The 10,567-nt window shown below is 52.9% G+C and overlaps 1 protein-coding gene across 1 annotated transcript; it reads right to left on the bottom strand.

Moving 5' to 3' along the window:
- Positions 1–4,525: 4,525 nt before the first annotated feature.
- IRF2BPL (interferon regulatory factor 2 binding protein like) lies at positions 4,526–8,186 on the bottom strand. Its single transcript, XM_063333035.1, has one exon. The coding sequence runs from the start codon at positions 7,474–7,476 to the stop codon at positions 5,263–5,265; it is 2,214 nt and encodes a 737-aa protein (XP_063189105.1). The 5' UTR covers positions 7,477–8,186; the 3' UTR covers positions 4,526–5,262.
- Between the last annotated feature and the right edge of the window lie 2,381 nt (positions 8,187–10,567).

The raw sequence follows: 10,567 nt of genomic DNA, 5'->3' as shown, positions 1-10,567 counted from the left end.
TTCTCCGATGGGGTTGCCAGGCTCAGCCTCCACTCACAGAGCACTGAACAAAGCAAAGGGCCTTCGCACTGGCCAAAAAAATAGAGGAAAAGACCCCAGTGAAGCAGGTTCAGGGGAGCTGGTCACCCTGGCACAGCCGGTACTGCTGAGAGAGCAGTGCCAGCCAGAGAGAAAGAGGCAGCTCCCCGTTATAGCTCTCTTTGGGAACAAGGGAAAAATCCAGGCTTCTCACTGTTAAAGTTGATCGGTGTGGGAAGGGGGTGTTTTCCTGAAAATAATTTGCTATTCAACAGCAGCTCAGATCTTTGAGGTGTCTTTGCAAAGGGTCATAAAAGCAGCAGCGAGTGCATATGGCCACGCAGGGCTACAGGGGGAGGGCTGTGAGCGGATGCCAAATCAGCTGAAACCTAAGAAGCTTGACCTTCCTCACCTCCACCCCTGCTCCCACCGCCTCCAAATAACCTTACAAGGGCGCATCGGGAAGGCAAGGCACACAGCAGCGAGGGGAATGCAATCTCAGTCCAGCAGCAAGCAGGGCTGTGTGTCAGTGACGGGGGGAGAGAGGAAAGGACGCTTGAGGGTAGCTGCAGCCACTGTCAGCAATGCACACTGATACCAGCAAGGTTCATTTCGTCGAGCCAAGCACAGTAGTCAGACTGTGCAATCTTGAACCTACCTAGCCCTAAGTAGCTCAGCCAGTCCAACCAGTCAAAGACCGTACTGGCCGGAAAGACTGGTGACGAGCATCCTCCCCCTCCCATTCACATGTCTAACTGCTCCCTTCTGCTTTTCACTCTACAGTTCCCTGAATGGCTGGAAGAGAGTGGGTTTGCTGTCAGAAACTTGAAATGACACGTAATCTCCCGTGTTTCTTCCCACGGAGGTAGGTGAGCCCGTTCCCAGGGAGAAGAGCTGAGTTCCCGCAGAGCCTCTCAGTCAGGGCCAGCAGGATGGGGCTGGGCTGCCCTGTGGCAAACACGTGGAGAGGGAGATGTTCATCTGGCTCGTCAGAGGAGCCCAGTAGTAGCCTCACTCAGCGCACAAGCACCTAATCCTTCTTTTAAGACATACACCAGGGAAAAGACCTTGTCTGCAGTTCTTTTCGCATCACCCCATCAGCAGAGGCACTCCCCTTCCCAGTCTGCAATACAGATTTTAAGGCAGGGGCTGAAACAAAAAAAAAGCTCAGTACACGGTTTTCAGACACTTTGAAGATAAACCCAGCAGGGCCTATTTCTATACAGGAAGGTATAACTATGCCCTCTGTGTCTTCCAGGGGATGGTTGTAAGGACAGCTATGTAGGTACAAAGCTATGTTTTGGGTAGAAAATGCATGCTGTAATGGATTCTGATGGCTGAACGCCAAGGGGGAAGCTGTTCTGCTTCAAGAATAGCCTTACAAGAGTCAGCATTACAGTGACAGTTCAGTACTCTGCTGCAAATCTACAGGATGTGTCACTTTGGCAGAGAAAGAGGCTGCTAATGCACAACACAAACCATCCTACTATGAATGGAGAATGGCTGCATACCACAAAAAAAGAAAATGGCAAGACCTAGGGAAGAGGGAAGCTGCAAAGCAACTGCTGCATAGTAAGCTGGGAACCTGAGAGCTCTGAGGAGACAAAGCCCTTTCCCTTGAGGGGAATTAAAACTCAGCTCGCAAGATGCGTAAAGAAGCAAAGACAACCCTTTTTCCAGTGACTGCTGCAGCTCTGCAAAGCTATGCTGGCAGACAGCCTATTTGAAGAGATTGCAGTTTCAAAACAATGTTAGTCCTGACTAGTTTGGAGCTCAAATGTTAAAGGGGAAGGGGAGTGGGGGGGAAGAGCATGCTCATATGCATAACATTGCTATGCAAATAAAAAAGATAACAGACACCAGTGAGCATTGCTGAACTTGAGATCCTGATGAAACTGTGTAGTATTTCCCCCAAACGGACATAGCATCTCTTCACTGCACAAACACTTCCATCTCCAACTCACACAGAGCTGCCAATGCTTAAAAAACAAACATCCAGTGACACACATGTTCTAACCCATTTCTTAGAAAATAGGCTACAAGGCTATTAAAAGAAATGTCGAGAATAATCTAGCTGGAAAAAAAACGCCACCAAAACAACCACCAACCCTCCTTGGGAAAATAAACCATTTAAATACTTCCCCATTACAAGAAGGAATGAGAGCACAACAAATGACCACCTGGACAAATAAATTCACTTACGCGATTTATTCAAGCAAACATTGGGCTTTACCTTAAATAACTGGCTAATAGGGGGGAGGGGAGCATTACTGTAAAATACAGAAATCAGCTGAATCTCTGCATGTGAGACTCGCTCAGCAGCTCCCTTTTCTTCCTCCTCAAAAAAAGGTTACAGCTTGTTTGTCAGCTATGGACATCTTCAGAAACAGAAAAACCTATGGAGTGGGTTCAAAGAAATGCTGGATAATATGCCCAGACTGGCTGCTTAATGAGCCAGAGTAAAAGAAAAGGTCACATGGTTACAAAAAACCTCCATACAACAAATGCCCCGTAGCCACGGTTAACTTTAATTAACTGCAGTATTACAATTCACTTCAAGCTTATTTACCACCTATGTCTACTGCCCCTTACCTTTCCTTTGCCTGCTAAAAATCAAATTGATGAGTATCATAAGTGGGCTTATGCTTCCAAAATTCTGACTGATAAGAGCTTTTCAAGAATGCTCTGCAATTAAAGAAATCCACCAAACAGGGCTCTTTCTAACTCCAACTACTGATGACTGATTTCAGGATTACAGGAGTGGCTCCGTTTATATAAATCAGGGTACTCACACTTGTGTGACATAATTAAATGTTGAATAGCCAGTAGCTTTTTTCTCTTAATGGCAGCTGCAATTCACACATGAATATTACTTCTCTCCTTGTTTGGTTTAAACTCAGAATTTCATCCATGTGAACAATTTTTTTCTCTGACAGTCATGAGCTCACAATGTTAGTCTGCCTATCTCATGATTTAGAAATAAACTGCTGTGTGGGAACTGCATGATTAAAAATAATTGAAAATAGGATCAGTACAAATCTATACTCTAAAATCCGCACAGGTTGTATCCAATAATTAACTCAAAATGTATAGGTTGTATCTAATAATTAACTCTAAACATTCTTTTTCTGCATTATCCACTCCAATTCATTACATAAGAACAGTATGTTCAGAGATTTTTAAGCACCAATATATCACTGGGCAGAAAAAAAAATGAGTATGTATACACACAAAGTCATTGTCTGAAATCACAGATACAGTGATGCCAAAGACTGAATCTCAAAATATACCCCACACCACCCCCAAAATAACTGGAGTATGTACCTACACAAGAGAGCAAAGATCTGGATGCACACTAAGCATATAGTCTCAAGGCTTCTACCATCCTCTCCACCAGGAATACAAATGAAAAATGACTTAAGATCAAGCAGATACCAAATGCCATCTAGACTTTTAAAAATTACCTCTTTGTACAATTATGAGATTTGGGGGAATGGGGATCCTTAATATTCAATAAACTCAGAGCTCATAACCTATGACACTGTTGCATTTGGAACAGCTCTGTGTTCTGCCGGTCAAACTGCAAAGGGTTTCTGCAGCGCTGCTGTTTTTGTTTCAGGTTTTCTATCTTTCCTCCATTTGCCTCACTGGAAAGGACAAAGTTCACATTAGGTTTGTTTGCATTTTCTAGCTAGTGTGAGGCCTGTGTATTTACTTTGCCTGTTGATCACCTAACAGGTATTGCACTGCTCCTCAATCTCCAGCAAATGCCAATGTCACATAAAATAGTTAATTATACAAAGAACCACAAATGATCGTTGCCAAGAGGAAAGCATTTCACTTCAGCGCTTTAAGGAAGCTTCCTCACCTGAAAACACAACACAGCCCCTGAACTGTTCACCGACTCAGTTATGAAAGCCATTGCCTGAATGGGGTAGTGACCCACCAGCTGCAACACCAACAGTAGAAGCTGTTACTTCCCGCTACCCATTTTTGCGCCGTGCTCAACTACCGTCCTGCCTTACTACTTGTCTACGGCTAATGCCGAGCTTTGATGACTGCTCTTAAAATCAGCTAAAATAATTAACCACGTGATGCTGGAGGTTTTTTTGTGAAAGAGTGCTTCGTTTCAAATCTCAAGCCTTATTAAATTGCGTACGCAATGGATGCATCCTGTATTGCAGACACTTTGCAGCTGGAGAGCTGGGGGGGGGAGAAGAGAGGAGGAAATGAGATGCAGAAACAGTAAATAGAAAATGCTTAGTCAGCAACTGTTACTGCAACATTAAAGGTGAAATGTAAATAGGCACAGTGCCAAGATTTAGATAAGTTTGATAACACTATCAACATCATCATCTTACTACATATATGTGAAAATGTGTGTACAAGTGCCACAATTATCGCAACGAACTGCAGGCTCGTGGTATAATGGAGACTTTTAAAAAGGCAACATGGCTTGCGCGTGCTGCCTAAGCTCTGAGAAAAATAAAACTTGCTACTCGAGAAGTATTAATATCAATTGAATTTATTACAATTTACTAAGCTCCAAGGCACATTACAGTGTTCTGTTAACTACAGAAATGTATAAAGGACAAACAGAGCATGTTTTTCATGTACAGCATTTTGCTCTACTGTTCAAAAGCATCCGTGCATCAATAAAAGCAAAAACAAAAAACACATGAAGATTAAAAACGTTCAGATCAATAGAAACAAACTGAAACATTTTCCTTACAAACTTGCAACAAAAAACACCCTCCCCCCAGAGCCACCCCACCGTTTTGCAAACAAAAAACAAAAACGAAAAAAATAAAGTGAAAGACTAACACTCAGGGCTTGTAAAACATAAGCTGTCACCATTTTCGTAGCAATTTTTTAGGCATCAACACTGGCCTTGGCAAAAAAAAATTTTTTTTTGTCTTTTGTGTTTTTCTTCTTCTTTCAGAGAAGTGCATACATTTACAAAAATACACACCAGCAGCAGGTAATCGCTAAGGGCTATTAACTTTGTACCTAGCCAACACACTGCCAAAGAAATGAGAACAGGTATTATGTAGTAACCAAACAATATTATATTCTGTTTAACAAAAACCAGCTCTATCCTTCAAATGAAGAAGAGTACATACCTTTGTTTCAAAATATAGAAACATACGACGAAAATAATGTCTATACATAAGACTAACTTTTGCAGTTTGTTATATTCACAATTCTACATCTTCAGGAGTCTGAAGGGATTGGATTTCCTACTCAAGGGTCTCTCTCCTTTTTCACTTTAACGTCCCCAGCTAAAATGGTCGCGATCTCGCCCTGCATAAATGCCCAAGGCACATTGGAACCGACTAGGGGACATTTCTCTCCGCTGGGGCAGTAGACTTCGCCAGTCGCCCCTTGGGCCTTGATGCTCTCTCTGGAACAAGGGAAGCAGAACTTGTGGCTGGGCACAGAGGGGCACTGAACAAAGTGGGTGTCCTCCAAGCGTTCGTGGCAAATGGTGCAGCACAGGGGCCCGCTGTTGGCCATGGGGGAGTCCGGAATGTTTTGGGGGTGCACTTGGTCCATGGCGGGGTGGGCGCTGGGGGGAGGAGGGGCCACTTGCAGGTTCATGTCCCCGTTGCGGGAGGCCAGGCGGCGCTGGCCCGGCACCGAGGCCGGCGACACGGGGCTGCTGCTGTTCCTGCGGGTGGACGTGGTGGAGTGCACCGAGCTGCCGTCCTTGGGCGAGTGGGCATTGCCCAGCGTGTCGGCCACCGACATGAGCGCGGCCATGGGGGACTGTCCGTTCTGCGGGGCGGACTCGGGCGGCGTGGTCCGGTTGGAGTGAGGCCCGAGGGGCGGCGGCGGCGGCGGGGGGCCCCCGCCGTGCACCGCCCCGAAGCCCCCGGCCGACATGGTGAGCTTGAGCGCTTCGCTCTGGCTGGCCATCCACTGCTGCCGCTGCTGCTCGTCGCTGAGCTTCAGAGCCCCCTCGGCCGAGTCCGAGGGCTCGGGAGAGGCTTTCCTCTTGCGCATCGCCCCGCCGCCGCCGCCGCCGCCGCCGCCGGGTCCCCTAGAGGCGGCGGCCGTGCCCTGCGCCCCGCCGGCCCCGGCCCCCGGCCGCGGGAGACTCACCAGCGCCGTGGGCAGCATGGGGCAGCTGGCGTCCAGGTAGGGCTGCGGCAGCATGTCGGCGCCCACCAGCTCCTTGAAGAAGCGCACAGACTCAGGCAGTAGGTCCCCCAGGAGCCGCCAGTCGCCGGAGCCGTGCTTCTTCTCGTATTCCAGGTACTTGAAGCCCGAGGAGAGGCCGCGGCCGAAGTCCTTCATGCAGTCCTGGTACATCTGCTTGGCCACGCCGGAGGCGCTGGAGAAGACGGTGCCGGAGCCGCTGGGGTATTCGATGAAGAGCTTCAGCTCATAGTCCATGCCCGGCTTGGAGACGGCGTCGAAGGCAAAGACGCGGCCCAGCAGGGCGTGATCCTTCTTGAAGCGCACCTCGTAGGGGGTGCAGCCGGCCAGAGTGAGCAACGTGTCCCGCACGATCTTGGGCTTGCTGGCCCACTCCTCGGCCCGGTTCCGCAAGCTCTCGCTGAGCTCGGCCAGCGCCTCCGCGTTGCGCTGCTTCTCCTTCAGCTCCCGCTCTTGGTCACTGCTGGACACCGAGCCCGGCCGCTTGCCGCAGGCCTCGGAGGATGATCCGCCGCCTCCCCCGGCGCCGCCGCCACAGGTGCCCCCTTGGGAGGAGGCGGAGGGAGCCGGGGGACCCCCGCCGCCACGGCCGCTCAGGCCTCCGTGCGGCGGGGGCAGCGCCACGCCTGAGGCGGCGGGCCCGTTCAGCAAGGTCTGCGGCAGCAGGTTGGGGGGTACGTTCATCTGGGCGCCGGCGGCCCCCGGGGGCAGGCCGGACACCAGCCCCCCGTGCGCCCCGCGGCGGGAGGAGGAAGAGGAGGAGGAGGAGTTGGGGCTCTGCCGGTTCAGCTCCGGCGGCCCGTCCTCAGGCGGCTTGGGGAAGCCGTTGGGCCCCCCCAGCCCGTTGGGCAGGCGGGCGCCGTGGCTGCTGCCCAGGCTGCCCGGCGGCGGCGGGTATTCGAAGCGGCTGCGCTGCTCCGCCGCGGCGGCGCTGAGCCCGTAGCGGTCCAAGCTGGACTGGGTCAGCCCCGCCGAGGCTGCCTTAGAGGAGGCGTCCACATGGTTGAGCTGCTGGGCCGCCGCCGCCGCCGCCGCTTCTTTGGCGGAGAGTGGCACTGCCTTGACGCCGACCGGCGGCGGGGGGCCCGGGGAGCGGCCGTCCTGGAAGCAGCCGTGCGCCCGCTTCAGCTGCCGGGCCGTCTCGATCACGAACTCGATGCGGTCGGCGCCCTCGTAGTTGACGCATCCCCGGCAGACGGGCTCCGTGAAGTCCCAGATCATGGCCCAGGGCATGCGGGGCAGGTCGCACAGGTAGCATGACTGTCTCCGGGACGACGACACCTGCGCGGCGGACATGGTGCTGCTGGCCGGGGAGCTGCTGCCGCTGCCGCCGGGGTAGGGGCTGGCTCAGTCTTCCCCCCTGGGCTGCAGGGGGGCGGGGGGGGCTCTCCTGTACCTGATCCTGTTGCCCCTTTCAGCGGGGGGATCGTCTGCTTTTAGCTTGCTCCCGCCGCCGGAGAGAGCTTCTTCTACCTGGTCCTGCCGCTGCTGCCCCGGAGGGGTGGGAACCGCTTCTACTGCTCCTCCGGGGGGCTGGGTGGGGGTCGCCTTCTAGCCGCTTCTGTTTCCCTGCGCTCTCTAGCTCTCCGCTGCTGCTGCTCCTCCTCCGGGAGGAGGCGGAGGTGCACGGAGGAAGATGGGGGGGTCACCTTCCACCCTCCGCGGCTGCCTCGCGAGCTCGCACTTTGCTACGTGCTGATCCACCGCCGCGAGCGAAAGGGGGACACCCGCACGGAGCTGTCCGCTCCCGGCAGCGGCTTCCCCGAGCGCCGGCGGAGCGGGAGCGGCCCGGGGACAGCGGCGGCAGCAGCGTGGCGAGCGGCGCCGCCTGCTCCTCACTCACATCCTCGCCGCTGCTCGCAGTCCGAGCGCGGGGTGCTGCGCGCCGCCGCCTGTGCCTGCGCGCCCCCTCCGCCGCGCCGCGCTCCCGCCGCGCTCCCCCCGCGCCGCTCCGCGCCGCGCCGCCCCTCCCCACCTCCGCGCCGCGCTCCCGCCTCGCCTCGGCTCGGCTGCACCGGGCGGGGCCCCGCGTCACCGGCGAGCGCCCGCCCCTCGCTCCCCTCCCCCGGCCGGCGGCGCGGAGCCCAGTTGTTGCGCGGGAGCGCGCATGCCCGGCGCCCTGCCCGCGCCCGCCCCTGCGCGGCCGGCAGCTGGAGCGCGGCGGGGCACGGCGGGGCGCGCGGGCAGCCCGCGCTGCCGGCTATGTTTGGAAACTTGAACGCCAGATCGCGCCCTCGCCCTCCTCCTTCTCCTCCTCCTCCGCCGCCGCCGCGAAAACGCGGCCAGGAAGCGCATGAACAGTGATGGGGGGGATGGGGCGGTTGGTGGTGCGGTTTTTTTCCTGGCTGGGCTTTCTAAGTTCAAATGTCTCGTTTTCAGGATTTTGTCAGCCCGCGGTTCGCCCCGCTTCGCCTCCGTGACGGCTGCGCGGCGTCCTGCCACCGGGGCTGTCGGTGGGATTCCCGTGCGCTCCGGCTGCTGAGGCAAATGGGGGGGATCCCGCCTTAATATCCGATTTCGTGTTTCTCTTTCAGTGATCCCGGTGACAGAATGACACAGTTTCTGTAAGCCCGTGACTACATCAGAAGCTCTTCCACTTTTGATTTGTTTAAATCGGCCATGTTTGCCGAGTGTTTAAGGTTGGGCTGGGAAAGATAGTGCTGTGCGTTGCTCAAGGGTGTAGGAGAGGCCGGGCAGGTGAGTAATCGCTGTGATCTCATCTCGCTAATGCAAAGGGACATAGGATTTCCCCGGCGCTGTGAGAACACACGGCTCTTTTTTTTTTTTTCTCTATTTCCCCCTTTAAATAGCTTGCTAACATTTGCATAACACTGCTAACAGGCAAATTACTCAAAACAACTTCGCCTCATGCAAATAAGCCGAGAATTAATTTCACTGGGAGGAAAACAAAATAAAATAAAAAAAAAAACCTAAACCCGAAGCCTGCCTTCTCCCGACCGCGATCCCCAAAGCTGCCCGCTCCCCGCCTGCCCCCGCGGCCACGCCGGTGCTGGCCGGGAGGGGCTCCGCACAGCCCGCTTGTGCTCTCGCTGCAGTCGGCGGCTGTTTTTACAAACGCTGTCCACATCCAAAGAATAATAAACCCCCACCGCGGGGACGCGGTTCGGCAGGGAGCGGGCGGGCTGCGCGGCGGGCGGCAGCCGTCATCGCCTCACGGGGCAGCGCTGCCCGCGGAGGGAGCGCTCTCGCTCCCGGTGCCTGCGGAGCCTCTCCCAGCCGGGCTGTGTTGGGGGCATTTCTTTCTTTCAGTACTTCTTCCTGGTTCCTTTGTTGCTAGAAACGCCGAAAACCCCGTCCGTTACAGGTTTCCCTCTGTGCTTTAAAGGGACTTGGGGTTTCTGTGGCGTGGTGCCACGGCTCCCTTACACGCGTACACACACACACACGCCCAGCAGCGATGCAGCACCGAGCAGGAAAGATACCTTGTATTCGGTCAATAAATGTTTCAAAACTCACACTACCAAAAAGTTGTTGCTTTAAATAATTCTTTTCATATTGCCAGTGCGTCTCATTTCCATTTTTAGTTGTCTAAAACGTTTTATATGTGTCTGGTTATAATCTATAAAGCTGGCAAACGAATTTGATATGTATGTGAGCGGAATTATTTTACAGGGAAGGCTTAATGAAATGCATATGCTGAAGTTAGAGAAATGGTAGGAGCAGATAAAATACAGTAAGAAAATCAATTCTGACAAAGTGACTGTTTTTCAGGGGAAGCTTGCAGAAGCAGTGAGTAGAGATAGAAAAGTCTTTGAATTATGTGTGTCTCCCATATGCAAATTGGCTGAAGAAGATGCGCTAAAGGAGAGTGGATTTCACACTTAGAAATTTCACACCTAAACTGTGGACATTATAGAGGCTTCACAGAAGCAAGCTTCCAGTAAGGCAGATGAAAGATGGTCAAAGTCTTTGCTTCCAGCCACAGTGATTTAGTGATGGCTGCAGGATTTCTACATTAATATGACTTTACTTGACTAAACAAGCATGTGTTCGCTCTGATTCATACTGGAAGGTCAACTCCTTTCCTATCCTTTTATTGCCCCGTGTTGATCTTCATACGAGAAGCAGAACTGGGCTGTGGGAAAAGGTCAGCCTCTGCTTAAAAAACTCAGGTTTGAGAGAGCTGAGGCTTTCCCCTTCATCCCGAGTGTCTGGGAATGCAGAATTGCAGCATATCCCGACTGTATTTCAGTCCCCAGGTTACACAAACCCAACACATGACAAGGCACTCTGTGCTTGAACCGCCCCTCACCCTGGCTCCTCACTCCACTGAATCCTGCAAGAAAGCCCTTTTTTGGTAACACTCACCTCACAGGATCAGACTTCTTGGCTCACAAGAGCAGTCTTTATAGTGGGTGTAAATAAT

The sequence above is a fragment of the Chroicocephalus ridibundus genome, chromosome 4 (assembly GCF_963924245.1).
Source record: "Chroicocephalus ridibundus chromosome 4, bChrRid1.1, whole genome shotgun sequence".
NCBI lineage: Eukaryota > Metazoa > Chordata > Aves > Charadriiformes > Laridae > Chroicocephalus > Chroicocephalus ridibundus.
The sequence above is the reverse complement of the archived record's forward strand: the minus strand, read 5'-3'. Positions and strand labels throughout refer to the sequence as shown.